Raw genomic sequence first — 19,528 nt, forward strand, 5'->3', positions numbered from 1 at the left:
TAAGGTTTCTCCAAAAGACAGCTTCGGGCTTATGTTCAGGAGATGTCATCCTGAAAAATAATGCTAGGGCTTATTTTCCAGTTAGGTCTTATTTTCGGGGAAACATGGTAGGTATGTGCAAAAATTTAGTGTTGAAGGAAACTGAGTTACAAAGAATGAAAAGTAACATCTTGAGAACATTCAAAACACTTTAAACTCCTTGATAATTAATCTCAAAGTGCCTCTAGGCATAAAGCTCTGGCTAGATGTAAGTTTGCCAAGGGGATTCTATATTAAAATTGGGTACCCTTCTATAAGATGAGGTGGGAGCTTTTGTTTTCTTTGTCAGTTTGGGTAGGTGGAAGCCTTACAGTTTGTTCTAGTCATTTTCTTCCCTGGTGTCTATGATTATAATGAGGAGGTATTTTGTAAAGCTGTAAACCACCCAAGAAATTAAGCACCAGACCATGAGACAAGGAGCAAAGTATAGCTCTGGGTCAGATTTGAGGTAGGATAGCTCAGGAGTTAGGGGCACAGACCGAGGTGGCAGACAGACCTGAGTTCAAATCTGTTTCTGTCTCTTACTTAAGGCAAGTTACATGGCCTCTCTGGGGCCAAGGTTTCTCACCCGCAGCTGTTCTTTCTAGTTGTAGTAGGTATTAAATGAGATAGTAGATGGCAGAATGTCCATTATAGTAGCAACTGCTCAATACATGGTACCTATAATTAGACCAGAGAACTAGGGAGTGAACCTTGAAGAATCGGGCTAGTCTCCCTCCCTTCTGCCTTGTTAACTTCTCAGGTGTTATGAGCATGGGGACCCCAGGAGTCCAGGAGTCTTTGCCTCATTACTTGATTCATTTCCATGCTCTCTTGAAAACCAAGCAGTGGGTCCTGGCCTTCTCCTTTTCCCACCCCCATATCTCAGCAGCTCCCAGGTAGACCTTCCCTCACCGGGCCTTCCATCATTCAGCATACACACATGACTGCACCATCAGAGAAGGGACTTTCAGAGTTAGCAATGTTCACTAATAAAAAAGTTAGGCTTGCAAGATTTACTTCCTCAGCCGTGCAAAATTTCCAGATGCCCAGTTCATTTCCTCATTTTCTGTATTCTTGATGCTCTAGGGCTTTGATTCTTGATTTAGGGCCTTGAGTCCAGAAAGACTGCCCCTCTCAGGGCTAGCTAATTCCTAGAGATAGCAAATGATTCCTCTGAGAGTGTGCCTTTGATACGCAAATCAACCAATTCAGAGTCCACATCCCCAACCATCTCCTTGATCAAACTCTCCTACACTAAAGCCATATGAGTCACCCTGGGCCAGGTACTGGTCTACCAGAGACCACCCTATAGCTCAGAGCCTGCCAAAATTATTCAAACTACCCAAAACCCCCAATGAAGGCTTTGCGCCATGCTCTCCCCACTTCCCTCTCTGCCTCCTGACTGACGCTGGTGCTTCCCCAGGTGGCCCTGCGTGAGTGCCGTGACTTCTGTTTCTAGGGATCTGTGAGTATAAACTTCTGTCATCACAGTCATTTCCGTGTCTGCATGTCTCACCGTACTTGATTGAAACAAATCCTGGGCACATTTTAGAATACTCAGGTGTAACAATCAGCGACCCCACAGACCTGTTCCTTGCGTTTTTCTCCTTTTTCCATTCCCCAAGCTCCTCAGCTTCAGCTATTGCAGTCCAGATGCCAACTGACCACATCCATCCAAATATGTCATCCTGACCACAGGGTAGAGTGGGGCACTGGATTGGGCACCCAGCAGGGAGTCAGAAGAGAGAGACCAAGCCCCAGCAATGCGAGTTATCACTGGCATCACTGGAACACTGTTTCACCTTTTTGAGCTTCTGGAATAGTTAACACCAGCCCAGACAGATCGAATGAAATGTTTCCTAGATTCACCCCTAATTTGCTAGCAGAGGCAGCTGCAGCTAACTTCCCTCCCGCCTTCATTCCCCCATCCTGGCACACTTACCCAAGGTCACAAAGCTAGTTGCTGGTGGACCTGTGCAGAGAACCTGGAATCCCAGAATCAGTCCACTGCTTCCTCCATCACTCCCTCCTTGGAGCTTCCATTAAAGAGTCTAGTTTTGTGCTCCACTTTCTCTTGTGACCGTGGGCCCTTCACCTTTCTATTCCTCTGTATCTTCTTTCTTTGCAAAAATGGGCATCATCCTATCGCTCCCTCCAACAGGTAAATTAAAATTGCCATTGAATCCTCCCTTGGTAGCTGGAAAACAATCTCATTTCAGGGATCCGATATGCTTTCAAAGCGTGAGGCAATTTTGCCTTTTAAAGACTCCAGAGCCTTAAGCAAGATATGGGAAGAGCTTCCTGAACAGATACAAGAAAATGTATCCAGTATAGGAAGAACTTCTCCAAGGTTGTAAGGACTCTAACCGCTTCTTGGATAAGAAATTCCCAGTCTTCCCAAACACTCTCCATATGTAATAGTCATTATGATGCTAATGTTTATTGAGCACTGTTTATTAGACACAGTGCTAAGCCCTTTCTATGAATTATTTCATCATTTAGTCACTGGTATCAAGGGTGTTATCATTACCATGTCACAGACAGGGAGTCTGAGGCTAAGAGTGATAGTTTTCCCAAGGTCAACCCGCTTGTCAGTGGGAGAGCCTGAAGCAGCAGCACCGGCTGTCTGGCTCCAGAGCTGGAGCTCCTGGCCACTGTGGTTTCTGCTGGATGTCCTGTCTCTGATCTTCCTTTTATTTCTCCATCCATATCAGCTCCCTTCAAATGAGACAACTGCAAATGATGGGGGGCCTACAGGACAGCTTTGGGAGGGCTTCCTGAAGCTTCATGGTGATGCCCACTTTTAACCCTGAGGATCCAGCCATTGGGGACTGGAATCACCTCCTCGACACCTTATAGCATCATGAGTGCTGTGGTGGTGAGCCCACTGCTTTTCTAGGAACAATCTCTAATCCTAAGTAAAATAACTTCTCTTCAACATCCTTCCTTGAAAAGGAGCAGCTTCTCCCAGCCACTGCTAGGCACGCAGCCATTGGCTAAGAACATCTCTTCAGTCAAAGAGGCAACCCAAAGGAAACACTGGTGAGTTCTACTGAGTAAGTACTCACACCTGCCGACCAGCCCTGTGCTCTCCTTTCCGTGCACTGGCTCATTGAAACTTGGACCACATTGTATGTGACTGATGACTTCTTGTTGACCCTCCACATCCAATCTCCACCATTCTCCGCCCAGCCCTCTGACCCAGGAGGCTGACATGTATGGACAATAGCAATGGGCTCCTTTGCCACTGGCTTCTGGCTGGTTTCTGCCAGTGGAAAGCTCTGATAGGAGACTGAAGGGAAGTCGAAAATTAAACTCAAAGTATTTCTGCTCTGATTCTCTCCCTTCAGGGACTCCTTGGGTTAGATGTTTCCCTCATCAAAAGGTCAGCATGATTTTCAAGGTGGCCTTCTTTCTATGATTCTCTCAGGGAACAAAAGTTATGCATCTCAGAATATCTTCGAACTTCTCTTTTCTTGTCTCTGTCTTATATGCCCATCACTAAAAACCCTCGTGTGCAATCAAGGGTTAACTCAGCAGGCTTGAGGGATTTGACCCTGTATATTCCAAAGGAAGTACTGGCTGTTGACTGGCTCCTGGGAGGTAACCTCTAGGCCTTTGGAATCTCCTGCCTGATAAGAGTGTTTTTGTATAGCTGGGGTCTTAGACCATACCCTATAGTTTATGCTAACAGTGTGACTTAGGGTGGGGGAGTGGGCTGTGGGGTATTAGTTTGACCTCTGGGAAAACTGGACACCGAGTAACTAAGGTCAGCTACACAGGTATTCCATGCTAGGTTACTAACTTACAATAAAAACCCTGGACACCGAGGCTTGGGTGAGCTTCCCTGGTTGACAGTACTTTCTACATGCTGTCACACATAATTACTGGGAGAATTGAGTGCTTTTGTACAACTCTGCTGGGAGGGGACATTTGTAAGCTTGCACCTACTTTCTCCTGGACTCCACTCTGTGCACCTTTTACCTTCGCTGACTTGAATCTGCATGGTTTCACTGTAATAAACCGTAACCCTGAGTATAACAGCTTTTCTGAGTTCTGCGAATCCTTCTAGTAAATCACTGAAGCTGAGGGTGTCTTGGGAACCCAAATTTATCTGGAAAATAACAAAATAGTGCAATCATAACTTGCTGCCGTTCTGGGTGGCCACATAGGTAGAAAACAGGAATATACTCCTTGAGATCGATGCCAGTGGGTCTTCCAGGAAAGAAACTAGGCAGGGTGGGGGTGTGGGAGTTCTGAAGACATTTCTAAGCATCTCAAGGAGCTTTCTGGACTGTGAGTCTGTGAGTCTGTGACTACAGTGACATGGGACAGACAGACGGAACGCATCACCCAATCTTTGGTGTTCTGATTGGAAGTGAGATGCTGGGAGCTCATGGAGAAGGTTTCAATGTGGCATTTCTCATACTCTTGTGTCACGTACTATTGCTTTTCTTTCTACCCTAAGTTTCAGGGGAAAAGGACATACTCTGAGTCTGAGTCCTCTAAGAGAGAATGACACAAAAGAAAACTATAAATACTACAAAACTGCAACTTAAAGAGTGTCTTTTCCCTTTACAGGATCAATGTCATTAGCTTCTTACCACAGCCGGACTCCTAACCGTCTACAGCCACAGATCCGAGCATTAGACACACGCGAACCCCAGGGGTCCCGCATTCACCCCCTGTGCCGGCTGGCGCTGCCCCACTCACCTGGCTCCACTGACATCAACTCCGACCATCAGCTGCCCATTCAGGGAGAGGATCTCGTCACGCAGTCGGACCTTCCCGCTCTTCCCTGCCGGGCTGTTCTTCCTCAGCTCTGTCACCCAGATGCAGCCCACATCCAGCACGGGGCCCTGGTGGGTTTTCCTCTTTTTGCCCCCTCTGCGCTTTTCTCCATAGTCCCCGAAAACAGGGATGTTCCCAAAGCTGAGGCCCACAGTCTCCGTGTCCCCCGTCTCCTTGGTGAGGTACACAGTACAGATCTCCATTCCCGGGGGGCTGTGGTCAGGTGGGACCGCACTCTCATCCACAGCAAAGTTCAGCTGGATGTACTCCTGCAGCTTCTGGATGGCTGCCTGGCAGAGCCGCTGCTCCGGGCCCTCCCCGCCCTCCCGCAGGCTGTTCTCCAGCCACTGGCAGAGGAGGGGCAGGTGCAGCACGGCATTGTCCTGGGTGATGGGCATGGTGCTCACTCCCGGACACCAACATCATGAGAGGACCTGCTCCTGGGGGCTGGACCCCACGGGGTCCCGCGTCCCTTGGGAACCCTGGCTGTCATCAGCTTTGCCTGCATTCATGTTCAGGCTGGCAGATGAGGGATGCTGCTCAAGGCTGGGCTGTTTGCCTTGGCAAGAGGAGGACGGGGCACAACTAGAACAATCCTTGCGTCTGGCGTGCTCAATGAGGGGAGGAAGGAAGTATCTGGCACGTCTTTGCTTGGATCATATCACAGCAGAGCCCATGCAAATCACCCGGAAATGGGGTATTCCTTCAGCAGCGACAGCATGACCTGCCCCGGATTCATTTGCACCTGGAAGAGGAAAAAACAAAATATTCCTGTCACAACAGTGAGACTTCTGACACAGAACACACAGCCTCCTGTATCACAGAAAGGCAATGTTTGCTGTTTTGAGCCAGAAACTTAATGCCTCTCCCAATTCCCCAGCTAGCTCCCTCCACCCTGTACATACACACACACACACACACACACACACACACACACACACACACACACACTCCTCCCACAGACAGAAACCTCTGGAATGCTGACCTTCTCCAGGAAATTTCCTTGATCAGCAGGGAAAGGAGAAGACTTTTGCCAGGACAAACTGACATCCAACCAGGAGGCCATGTGACAAGACTCCCTGGAAGATTGTGGAGTGCATCATGATACATTTAAGAGCTTACATTCCTAGGAAGGTGAAAACTATGTCCATCTGCCTTGATCCACCCAACTGCATACATAGGAAGGCTCTCCATTCCAGAACTGTGTTCTGACATTGTTACCAAAAGCAGAAAGAGCTAATCAAGAGCACAGAGAGAGTCAGGTTCTGCCCTAGGACAACACCAGTTCTAAGCTTAGCGATGCATTCCATCTTTATCACGTAGATCCAGAGGGAATCGCGTCCCTCGGCATCCAACAGCTCTTAGGCTCCTCTCTACTTTTCTTTTAGTAAATCGTTGAAACCAGCCTACTCTTAGGCCAAGTCCAAAGCCTTCTCCTCCAGAGAAATGTGTCTCCAAACTTCTGGGTGAGAAGACTTTGGCCTCTCCCTGGCTTGGCCTTTAACACACTGCTTGCAGCATTGATGCACTCACACCAGCTGTAGCAAGCGTGTCTCCCTTGCAAAAACTGGCGGCAGTCTTGCCCCCGTTGATTTCTGCACAGTGCCTGGCACGTAATTAGTTCCTCCAATGAAAGGTTAATTGAATTTCATCACCAATTCTTCTTCTCTACCAAAGAAAATTTTCACCTCCATCCCCTGTAAATGCAGAAAAATGACCCCTTTCATTCTCTTCTCTGAACTTCACTTTGGCCCAGAGAAAGTCAATATAAAGTGTGCTGTCGAAGATGGAAAACATTTTTAGCTTTCTCAGGAAGTGATTTAACAAGAAATAATAACAAATGGGAGAGGTGTCAGAAGCCATGTCAATAATAAATAACCTTATTACTCATAACCATAAAAAAGTACCATATAGTAAGTTTTGACTTTCCAAAGAACTCGAGTGCCAGCTATTAATGGGTTCCAAATAAATCAAAAGCTTAGCAAATATCATCTACATACTCACATGCCTATTGAAAAGAAATGCAAGATGAAAGAAAAGATAATCCATAAATGTACAAACATTGAAATGTTCCCTTTGGCCAAAATAAGTGACACCTTTCACTGAAAAGTAAATCCACACAGACATTATTAAAATCTTATGAATAAATCAAAATATTTTCCATCAGGCCCTGCAACCTTTATGAATTCCCTTTCCCTCATCTGTAAAATGAGAAAGTTATGCTAATTGATCTCTAAGGTCTCTCAAATACCACAGAGAGATCCTCCAAAACAGTGACCGTGTCATACTCATCAGTATACTCGCTACCCAGCACAGTGCCTGCCATCTTGTAGACCCTCAATGATTTAAAACAAAATTATAATGGTCTGTGATTCAAGGTGTTAGTCACAGTTCCGATGGTTCCATTCATATGAAAGCAGAGTAAATCTTTAAAGAGTATCTTGTCCAAAATAAGTCTGATGAAGAAAACCAAACTTAAGATTAATAGAGACTTTTTTTTCCTGATGTCAACTAGTATTTATTCAATATGTATTTATCGAACATCAATTAAGAAGCAGGCCTTGAATTTGGCACTGGGAATATACTGTCAATAAGGCAAAATCCTTGCCCTGAAGGAATTAGTAGTGTAGTGGGGAGATGCATAAATAAATGAAAACCAGTATGTAATAAGTCTATGACAACCCACTTAACAGAATTGACAAAGGTACACTCCTGGCCATGTTCATGTACTATAAGCTCCCAGGCCCTGGCCAATGCATCCAGACCTAGGCATCTTGTGCAAGCTGGAATAGAGTTCTTCCTGAGAACTGAGCACTGGGACCTAGACAGGAAGGGTCTAGTATTAAGTATGTGGTGGAAACTATAACTTTTGAACTAGGGATTCTGGATGGCAATATTTTACCTGCTATGTTACCTGAGTAACAAAGAAAGCCATCCAGCCAAGAAATAAAATAAAATTGATCAGAAGGCATAGGTGCAAGACTGGGAAGAGAAAGCACTCTGGTTTCCCAAAGCAATCCAGGTCTTAGTTTCAGCCATCAAAGATGGGGCTGTATTGCTATCATTTCCTTTAATCTGAAAAACCATTATCAATCCTTACAATACATTCCATTTAAAAAATTTAACTACTTAAAAAAAAAAAAAAAGAAAAAACGGTCAAGAAAAACTAAAACAGAAAACCCCCACAACTTTAAATGAAAGTAAAATTTACCTTGAGTTGTTTTCTGTACTTTGCAACTCAAAAGTTGTTCCATTATAGGTTAGAGGTGAGCAAAGCTGATTGGCTCAGCTTGGAGCAGTTGTCCTTCTGTCATCCAATCAGTTATTGCCAAGGGGGTGGGGTCATGAGATATCAAATGGCTGCCCGGAGCCCTCCCTCTGACCCTGAATGTCGTGAAAGCAGGGAAGGAGTTTTCAGAAAAGAAAAAAATTATTTCAAGTGTACAGACACCTTCAAAGATATTTAGTCTTATCTTGGTGTTCAGGGGGCACACAATTTTTCAATTCCATACCTATAATTGGGCATTTTGTATCCTTCCAGTCCCCTATTCTATCAACTCCTTCTCCTGCGATTTTCTATAAACAAGGGAAGTAGAGGCATTCTGATCCACTGCAATAATCTGAGATGTCTCAGGGTATAAGAAGAGATACAAAATTTTGCAATACTATGAAAAGTGTGGTTCTTCCACAACATCCAATGAAACATTCCAGTGAACAAAAAGTTGACCTGGAGATGATACAGAACCGAAATCTGCACACGGTTACAAATACCCACATCCCTCCATGGCTGATCCAGGCAAAGGTCTAAAAGTTTCTCTGATCCTTTTGTAGTTCATAAGTGTGATGATTGGGTGTTCACGCTTTTCCGTGAGACGGGCCTCCCACAAACCTTGTTATGACCTTGGCACATTACCCGTCTGACATGAAAAAAAATAAAAAAAATAAAAGTTTCTCATCCTGAAAATCAATCTATATCAACAGTAAGCAGAATTTGTGGACATGGAGCTCCACTGCATGGTCCAGCTCACTTTTGTCTGCCATATAATTCTCCAATTAGAGACTCGTTTCAAGCAAACAGCCATGATAATTTAAATTAATTTTGAGTATCCTGAAGCTGACAGCCTTAGCATTCGAAATAAATGCTTCTGTTACTGAAGTAATTTACAGATACTATCTTTAGAATCTACCAACTTTCTTGGGTCCCCCTTTAGCTAAGTCATGTATTCACAACAGGGTGATGTTACTCACAAAGGGGTGAAAATTGGTTTGGGGGTAGAGGGCCAAAAAAAAATCTTAGATATTATAATGGTTAGCGCCCCCCACGCAAGCTTAATCTAACCTGAAAAAAATCTTACTCCTTAGTATTTAATTTCTTATGTTAGAGTGAATTTAAATTAATTTTTTTTCTGGGGAGAGATGGACAATAATGAAAAAGACTGAGAAACGCTGAACTAAGTGAAACCAATCATCTGCCCAAACTCACAGGCCCAGAGTCACCCAAAATCCAGAGGCTAAATCCTGAACAGGCAGGCGGTATAAAAGGGTCCTAGGGTTAATCCAGACCTTGCTGTAAAGTCCGATTCGCAGTAGGCTGTCTTGTACAAACTCCCTCTTTCAAACTGTCCTGGATTCCTTTCATCTTCCAATTCTGACCTCTGCTAAGTGCCAAGTTCCTAAACCTTCATCTTGTCTCCCTACCTTCTGGACTGAGTTCCTCTTTGGACTTTCAGAAAATACTCACATTTTAAAAGGAAACCAATGTTGATAACAAGGAACCAATGTAGGAACAAAAACTCATGCAATAATGGCAAATTAGTAAACGTAAAATACTACGTCAGATGGTAATTAGTACATGAAGAGAATTACGGTAGTGTCAGAGGCTAGCGAGTGAGGGAGATAGGAGGGGATTAGGAAAGGCCCTTCTGAGAAGAAACCTGAATAAAGTGAGAGGTTAAGGAGAGAGAATACCTGTGGGAAAGTGAAAATAACCCTGAGGGGAGAGCCTGCTCAGCTGCCTGAGGGTGAGAGGGGGTGGGTGTAGCTATGAAAGAGGGAGTGGGGGAAATGCCCACTGAGCCTGGATTCTTCCCCACAGTGTTGTTCTTGCCTGTGAGCCTCACAACCACCTTATAAAACAGGGACATCTGAGACGGGTAGTAGATTGTGGGGAGGGGGAGTTATCACTTTGTGAGTGGTGTAAATGTCTAACTATTAATTGTTTTGTACACCTGAAACTAATAATAAAAAAACAAACAAACAAAGACATCTGACTCCATTTTACCAACACTGCCTAATGGCTAACATTTTCTGAGCATAACTACGCCTCAGACACTGCTCTAAAGGAGCACTATGTATGGGTTACTTTATTCCCACAGCAATACTGCAGGAAGGTTTTGTCAGTATCCCCCTTTTAAAGGCTCAGATAAATAACAGAATCAGAGAGGCTAATTAATTTGCTCAATGGTCTCACAGTAAGTAGCAGACAGGACTATTACCCAGACCCACTGCACTGGGCCGTGTTCCTCTGTACGTCAGCATGTTGCCTGCCTGCCTCTGACAATCGCACCCTTCTAAACTCATACCTGACTTACCCAGCCCGGCCGCCTGCCTGGTAATCCCTGCTTCAGGGCCACCAAGGGCCAAATTATGATTAATAAATTAAATAGACAGGCAGTGTGTGTCAGAAGCTGGTGGCTGTCTACCTGATATCCATTCTCTTTCTTCCTTTATTTTGTTTGGCATGGCGATGTATTCAATAAAACCCAGCCCCTCTTGGGGGTATGAATAGTATACAACATAGTTCTGTCCAATGAGATGAAAGTGGAAATTGTTGGGAGAGACTTACATATACCAGCATTCCTTGAGAGAAGAGCAGAAATGAAAGGAAAAATAAATCCCCATGTTGTTCAATAATTGTTATTTGGATTTTTCGAAATCCAGCCATTTAACTTGATAAAATTCCAAACAAGTAACATAATGTGGTACCTAGAAGTGGGGGAATAGAAAGTAACAGAACCTAAAATGCGGAATTGGATGAGCAAAGGCGGGAGGGAGGCAGATGCCAAGGGTTTGGACACTATAGACAGGAAAGTGACCCTCGCTATGTGATGTCAAATATTTGGTTAAACTGCCAACTGTTGTGCTTTGGAAAGTCATTGACGTGTTGACTGAGGCTGTGGTGTTAGAGAAGATGACGGGAACATTTTAGAATATCGGTAGGTGACTTGTCACTCTCAGCAAACTCTAGAGCTCCTCATCTCAACCGACAAGGGAGATGAAAGAAATATCACTTTTCTAAGGAAGGCACTCTTGACATTCGGCCTGCAATCTAAGTTGCCTGAGAGGCCCACATTCCAGACCCTTGCAGGGCTAAGAAAACCAGCTTTATCAGAAAGGGGTGGGTGGTGACCCACAAGTCAGAGGTTGTAAGCCTGCTGCATACAAAGTGTGATTACTCCTTGGAAGCCATTGTTTCAACTGTTCCGGCAGCACACATTGAGTAGCATGTGTTAAGTTAAAATTTAGGGAGATGGGCAGAGCTCATAAGCTAGAAAGGAAAGGAAATCATCATCAAATGATCAAATCATCATCAAACAAATCATCAGGAACTGGCAGAAAGCCTACTCAGTTTGTGGCGGAATTATATTGCCCAAATACCCAAACCTGGTTTGCAACAGCCTGGGAAGGTTAAACCCCAGTAACAATCTCATAACTCTTCCTCTCCCTCTCTCTCCCTGGCCATTCACGTCATCAAGAAATAGGTTGGCAACGGGTATGGCCCCAGAAAGGGTGTCCTTCCGATGCCCACCACAGAAGTGGTCATGGAAGACAATGAAGGAGGAATAACATCCCAGAGAAAGGCAAGGACCATGGAGCGCAATGAGCGGGAGTACCTGCCACGAGTGAGGGGCTGGGCTCTTGCTATTTGTGCCCAGGACAATGACTGCTGTGTTTTCCACCCTTCCTTTTATAAATGGAAGTTTTTATTGTAGTTAAACTATACCTTTCCCAGTATTACATGTTAGAAGTGTCGAGGCTTGGTCACAAGGAGTTATATGGAACTGATGGAGAGGACCACCGATCCTTTCCCAGAGATACAGGGCTCTCATCTTGATACGCTAACTGGATGAGGCTTGGGTGCCTTCTGCTTGGGAATGGGAAGTCTATCCTATGCATGGAGAGAAGGGTATGTCTGAGTAACCAAGAGGGAACTGTGGCTAGTTACCTATACAATATCCTTTCTCTCCTCTTCCTTACTAACACAAATCTGTCTGTGTTTGAGGAGCAAATACCCAGACAAGAAACAATGTTTCTTGGTGCCTTTCAGAAAGGGGTGGCCATAACATTCAATGTTGGCCCATGAAGTTATTGGGTGAGGCTACCAGAAAGTTTTTCTTTTTTTTTTTCTTTTTTTCCTTAAAGTGCATATGTGATGGCTGGAGCTTTAGCAGCCATTTTGTGACCAACCATAAGGCAATGGCCTGACATCTTTGAGCAGCTGTACCAACCCTAGACATTCTACCTCTAGGTTTCTTGTTACATGAGAGAAAAATAGGCCCCTACCTTGTTTAAGAACTGTTCATTTGACATTCTGTTATAGGTGAACAAAGTCCCTAATTAATACATTGCTTTAATTCACTCTTGACCCTCAGATTCAAGGTTCAGAATGTAATCCTAACTGTTTCAACTTCAGCCCTGCTGCTTTGTCAATTAGCAGATATTATTGAGTTCCCACCATGATTTGGGGGCAGCAAAAACAACAAACAAACAAAACTACAGGACCTGTTCCTGCCCTTGAAAGAGCTAAGAGAACAAATTAATTCATCCACTGGTTTACTAGGACCATTGTGCAGTTCCAGGATTACACACAAACCCACAACTGATTGAAAAACTGCAAATACAACTGATTGTGGCTTCTTCAGGTAGACTTACGTTTTGGAAGAGCAAGGTACTAGTTAATATTTAACTATCTACATGGCTGACACTAGACTAGCTGGATGGCTGTGCACATGTGACAGAAGAAGAATTTAATCTAGCCTTTGTTTCATACAACAAGGGTTGCTTGTGCCAGGCACTGTGCTAAGCTAGGGAAGAAAAGATGGACAGCCCTGCAGAGGCTGTGGCCCACTGAGCAAGAGAGAATTCCATAAACTGTGTGAAGGGCCATGTAGTGGTACACTGGTGGGCGGGCGTGGGGGCACATGACTCTGGAAAGTGAGGCTTTCCAAGATCTATGCTGGGGTCTTAGGGGATGAGAGGTGTTCCCATACAAATTCGAGAAGGAGAGGACCTAGAACAGACCTCGTGGATTGCCGCATTCATCCTTCAATTTTACAGCTGAGAGAAATGAGCATCAAGACAGGACCAAGGTCCTTCCTTCAGTTTCTAGGTCTGATGACCCTAGAGCAGTAGAAAAGAAAAAAACCTGAGTGAAATGAAAAAGAATGACCTGGAAGCTATTTTGACGATCTAATACTTGAAGATATTGTGTGTCCTAAAACATGGATTATTTATCCAAATAACAAAATAAGGGAGTGAGTACAAATTGCAGAAATTCATGGAACTTCATGAATGTTTTTTTTCTCAAGATGAGTGCAAGAAAACAATTGGGGACCAGAAAACTAAAATAAATATAAATTATGTCTGTTCCCTAACTACTTCTAAAATATATTTATTGTGGCTTCAAATACTGAAACAAGTTTGCACATTTGCAATTTAAGATTGCTTACTCAGGATTTGGCCAGTTCTAGATTAATATTTCTGCGGTGTAGGCATCTCAACTCAGAAAGAACCTAACGATTGGGGAAACAGGGCATTTGTGAGGTAATGTATATACTTGTGAAATGGCAATCAATACTTTGAAACAGTTGCTAAATGACTGAGACAATCACAGCTTCTGTGTTAGCAGCAAGTAAGCACGAGGTCACTGTGGTTGCCCACTTAATGTGACCCTCCTGTTCACTTTGTATGGCTTGGGCAGCCATGATGCCACCAACCTGCCATCCACAACCTCATAGATCATGCCATCAGCATATAGCATGTATTATAATGAGTTCTTCTTCAATTCCACTGGAGTTACTTTTTTAAATAATTATTTTACAATAGTTTACAATTATTCCTTTCAGAACCATTGCTTCCGGTGTTTAGGGTGTGGAGTACATAATCTATTTACTATATATATTTAAATTCTCAGCATGTGACTGCGTAGGATCTGACCTCATCATTAATTAACAGTGACTCAAATATTTATCATAGCCAGTAAGATACTCTGCCACTAGCTACCTGTAGGTCCCCAGACAAGTCATTCAGAATTGTTGAGCCTCAGTTTCCTTATCTGCCAAATGAAGTGATTCTACTAAGCTTCCTCCAGTTCCAGCACTTTCCTGGACTTTGGAGCTGAATTAGCAAGTCAGGGATGGAGTTGCTAGCCTCATTAAGAAGTATATACACAACACAACACATGGAATTTTTAAACTGCAGAAGAGATGGGCCAAATTGCTTTATCAGATTTTGAGTATCAGCCAAGACCAAGGGAGGAAGAGGGCCCCTGGGGTTGTTTTACATTCAGCTCTTCCAAAAGACAAGAAGAAATATATCCTACTGAATAAAAGCTCTTTGGAGCAGCGGAAAGAAACAAGATTTCAAGACAGGGGAACAAATTTGTCTGGGGGGTAGGGTTCAATAGGAAATCAGGTGTTTCCACTGAGGCCCCACAGACTCTCCAGTTTGGCAAGGGCCTAAATTGTGCAGAGACCGGCCTCCATGCCCTCTCCTCCAGGCTGCTTGCAGGATCCAGGGCTGGAGTGCCTGGTGTGAAGAGAGTATTCTCAGAGGAAACCAAAAGATCACAGAGCACAAAGGTTCAGCCCGTGTGCCTCTCTGAGAAGCATCCCCTTTTCCCAGGCCTTGCTGTGGGAAAGGCCTCAGACAATGGTCATGAGAAGGCAAGTCAGAGACCATGGGAGTGAGAGAAAAAAGGAATCCTCATCTGACCTCTTCCAGGCAGGAAATCAGAATTAAGGAGAAAGAAAGATTGTGAAGGAGTGTGATATACCAGTTCTCTCACTCTCATCGCCCCCCCCACCCCAGCGTCTCATGCGCCATCTTGGCTTTAAAAGAGGTGGGAGAGACATAAAGATAGAGAAAATAAGACAAGAGGTGGCAGAAATGGAAATGAAGTAGGCTGGAAATCGTCAAATGGAGGTTCAACTTGGGACACTGCCATGATGACATTGGGAAGAGGTCTGGAGAAAAGAGGAGGTTGGACCTACGATCTTTTGAGATCCTGCTGTTGCTGTCAGGGTGGGGGAGTGGGGTGCTGTGCATAGGTAAAAGACGTGGCTGGGGAAGGCGACTGGTAGGCCAGGGAGATACCACAAGGTGACCTTGGTCTTGGTCAACTGCCCCCCATTCATGTCTTCAGGTTTCCAGCTCAGAAACATGAATTCTGTTGGCAGTAGAAGAGCATCAGCCTCTCCAGTGCAGATATACTGTTACCAGCAAGAAAGCTTCATTATTTTTCAATCGGAATACATTTATTAAGTGGGCAGGATGTTTGCATCAACCTGACCAATGCCTGCTTTCCCTGCAGGCAGGATGCAGAGGAAGGCAAACTTCAGAACAAGGAGAACCAGATGAGCATAGGAGGGCCCCTCTGTCTCCCACTCCAGTCTGCGCTTTGCAAAGGAAACTGCCCACTTAGCCAAGACTCCCTTCCGCTAGACAACACCGAACAGGCATTACTAACATATGGCTCCTGGAGGTTTTCTTCCCCATTCTCTGTGCACACTACCTCCCTTTTAGTCATACCCCTTTGTCCAAACTACATACCATAACATCAGTAATTCTCTGAATTATAGGCACAATCAAATTTTAGTCCATCCTCCCTAACATGACTATGATTCAAGTTTTGGATTCAATACGTTTTTATGGACAATTTTACAACTTGGATTTTCCTGAGGCTGGCTATTCAACTGTGTATGATGAATTTACTACCGCGTTTCCCCGAAAATAAGACCGGGTCTTCCATTAATTTTTGCTCCAAAAGATGCATTAGGGCTTGTGTTCAGGGGATGGAGATGTCACCCTGAAAAATCATGCTAGGATGATTTTCTGGTTAGGTCTTATTTTGGGGGAAACACGGTAGTTTTTCTTTTCTCAACAAAAAAACTTGTCTTCGGTATTTCTAAGTTTAGGGTTGCAGGGAGAAGTTTCACTATTGCCCCCAAGGACCAAGGACACCTTCCAGATTTAACAAAACTGCAGGGGACCACAAAGCATGACACAGCAGGCACTCTGCAGCACAGCTTTGATGCGCTCAGAATGGTGCATGCGAGAGCGTGATGGAGGCAGGACAGGAGGAACAGAACCAAAGTCACAAAGGAAAAGCCAGGGGCGTCCATATTCTCCTTCCCACTCTTGGCCTGGAGCCCTGCTGAGGGGCCTTATGCTGCTGAAATTCCAGACAGCTCTAGCATGTCCCAGAGCCCTTTGGCCCCATTGCAGCGCCTCTCACAGTGACACAGATGGGGGAACAGATTGAGAGGAGACCTGCGTTTCAGTTGACAGTCAGAGCGTTAGGTGTCCATGACGTCACTCAGCAAAAACTCATTTCAGATGGCAAGCAGGTTCTTACCCATTAGGCAAAGCCTCTTGGCAGGAAATGGAATTAAAAACAAACAAACAAAAAAACCTTTCGAGTTCTCTGTATAGGAGATAATGCAGGCACTGGGGCACAGCTGTATGAGGGGGGAAATGTAGACAGTTGGGTACATTCTGGGTTTCAAGTTTTAAGACAGAAATCTAGTCTTTACATGGCTAAGCCTGTAGAGACAGGTGCTGTGGGAAACAGATGCTCCCAGGTACCCTGCTGATCTGGGGAATTACCCAGATGAGCAAAATGGCCATTACCTGCCACCCACCAAGTTCCGCTGAAGCGTTTCCAACAGGCTTTAAGCACCGTAGTCGGATGACTCCAGGTTCAGGATCATCTCCCTGGGAAGCTGGGCACGGAGGCTGTGCCAAGTCAGCCTCCAAAGGAATCCTGTGAAAAGAACTGAAGGCCTGTTCTCAACTTGAAATCACAAGTCTCTCTGCCTGAGGAGGTGATTAAAAACTTGGCCTACCTCCCCCGCGATGCTCTTGCCCTCTGCCTGGCAGGCCCCGGCTGCTGGCCCTGCTCTCTCCTGCTCTGTCTTATCATTACCCTTCCTTCCCACTGCTCTCCAAGTCTCTCCATTATGCCTTCCACCCAGGTCCTTTCCCATGAGTCTCATGGCCAGAAAGGAAAGGGAAAGAGAGACGCCTGTGCTTCTGGGGTTCCTGGGTTCTACAACATAAACACTGGTTAAGCCCAGGAGGATTCCTCAGGAAGGAAACATTCATTCATTCACTCATTCATTCAACAAATATTTACTGAGTGCAATAAACAAAGTGACATTCTTACCCTCAGGAACTTAAAGGCTGAAGCATTCTTCCCAAGTTGAGCTGAGCCTCAGAATCACTGGAGGCCATTCACATATCTGCATTTTCTAACAAGCATTTCAGGGAACAAGGATGTAACAGGGCTTTAGAAACTACTGGATAGGTAATATGAGAGGTGCTGGGTACTCCATGATGCAGAATGGAGACCCTGGAAAGAAAGTCAGCTCTAACATCCTAATGTTTCAGGAGACCCCTCATTTCCCACGTAGGGTTGTTAGATTTAACGAACAATAATATGTAGTGGCCAGTTAAATGTGAATTTCAGATAAACAAGTAATGTTTTAGTTATACGTATATCCCAAATATTATAGTATCTTATTATATGTATGCCCCATGCAATATTGGGGATACACGTATACTAAAATTTTATTCATTGTTTATCTGATATTCAAGTTTAACTAGGTGTTCTGCATTTTATATGGCAACCCTACACCCACGCCATCCGAAAAGGAAGCTCTTAGAGTCCTTAGCTGCATGCCTTGTCTGCCCTTTGTGAAGTAATGCTACCCAGCATCTTTGTCTCTGCCTCAACAAGCATTTCACTTCCTTCTGGATGTAAATACCATCCCTGGGCCAGGGGCACCCACACTGTGCCAGCAGAGAGTGAATGAGTCAGCTTTGGGATCATAGCCTACCACCTTACTCAGAGGAACTTCTCTTCCTGGCCCCCTGTCATCTCAGCCTCCGGTCTCCCGTGCCCACATCTGTTACTCCCAGCCCAGTTGCCTTCCTTGAATGGTCTTGCATGCCTGGACTCTGTTAATACTGGTCCTCTCTGGCCAGCTGGCCTCCTGTCCCACACAATACAGCTATGTCATGAGGATGAAAGGAGCCAAGGACTAGAAAAATGTTTGATGTAAACACGAGAAGTACTCTACCAGCGATTGTCAAACCATGATCCTAGGACCACAGCCTCCTACAGGTTTACAACAATAGCTGCTCTGCTTTTATCAGTTTTGCTTATTTTTCTGGGTAAGATTTTATTTGAACAAAGGTAAGTAGCTAAAAACTGTTTGAAAATCACTAGAGTATACAGTTGGCAACCAATTCTATGGCTTATTTTGAATTGTAGAGGACACTGCTGACTGTCTACCCAGCATCCGTTCCCGCTTCCTTCCCCCATAACAGAATTCTGCTTTTTGTTCAGGGATCTATCCATCCTCTTCTACGCAATAGGTGCCTCAGCTCTAAAGATGGGCCTAACTGACCAATGGGAACATCCTTTTCTTGCCAGCAGTGATTTCAGGAACGGGCAGGTGACCCAACAGTGTTCAATGAGCCATGAGTTGACGCCTTCTAAGCATCTTGTGGCAAACCTTGCCTCACTCCGAAGAGAAAGTGCCAAGACGCGATAGTGCCTCTTCTTCCTCTGGATGTCATCCACAATCAAATGTCCAGAATTGCTGCTGCCATCTTGATACCAGCCTGAGGTGACGCGTAATGTGGAGGATGGCAGAATGGGCGAGGAAATGAAGTTGGGACCTCGATGACATTGTGGATACTGTGGAACCATTGAACACCATTTCTGTAGAAGCTAGTTTGGGTTGGATTTTTATGACTTGCACCCAGAAAACAACCTGTTATAGATGTGGTTTTCTGCTTGGAGCTTCTATTAAAAGGGAATGTGAAGACAGACATGCAAATTTAAACTGAGATTAGCAGCAATAAAGGTGGCTATGCCTGCCTCTATTTCTCACTCAGAGGGCAGAAATGTGCTTACCCTTATTTCTTTATGGATAATACCCATAGTAGGAGCAGAATCGACCAGCTTTGCCTTTTCTGTGAGTTTGAGTAAAAATAAATCTAGTTTAATGTTTGTTGATGAAGTATAAAAAATGAAAATAGACTCCTCCCTCTGGAAAAACCTTCCTATTTAAGCTTCCTCAGAACCACAAGAAGCAGCACACGGGGTATGAACTGCCTTCTGCACTTTTCCTTTGGAGCACAGGCACAGGCAGAGGCCAGGGGCCCTCAGGTATCTAAAGGTGCAGAATCCCATAGTCCACGGGCAGAACGCTGGGCAACTACACCCTACTCTACCCTCATGCATTTGACTTTTCCAGCCGCCTTCCCCTCCAGTGAGTAATGAGCTAGCCCCTGATTTTGAGGGTGGAGCTCCCACTCTGGAAACTTCCTACCTATGCCTTCCGTTTCAAACATTTCCATAAACCTATAAATCAACTCTTCAGAAGAGGGCTGGAGGCCTGACTCCGGGCTGTTGACTCTGAAAAAG

General features: G+C 44.7%; 1 protein-coding gene across 3 annotated transcripts in view; it reads right to left on the reverse strand.

Annotated features, from left to right (window-relative positions):
• Positions 1-19,528, reverse strand: part of PDZD2 (PDZ domain containing 2) — a 331,929-nt gene that overhangs the window by 211,795 nt on the left and 100,606 nt on the right. For all 3 annotated transcript variants that reach the window (XM_081053224.1, XM_081053222.1, XM_081053223.1), the window contains one exon: positions 4,735-5,557. In XM_081053224.1, the coding sequence (XP_080909350.1) occupies positions 4,735-5,210 (476 nt within the window). In that variant the 5' untranslated portion in view covers positions 5,211-5,557. The remainder of the gene's footprint in view (positions 1-4,734; positions 5,558-19,528) is intronic.

The sequence above is a fragment of the Rhinolophus hipposideros genome (assembly GCF_964194185.1).
Source record: "Rhinolophus hipposideros genome assembly, chromosome: 7".
NCBI classification, from domain to species: Eukaryota; Metazoa; Chordata; class Mammalia; order Chiroptera; family Rhinolophidae; genus Rhinolophus; species Rhinolophus hipposideros.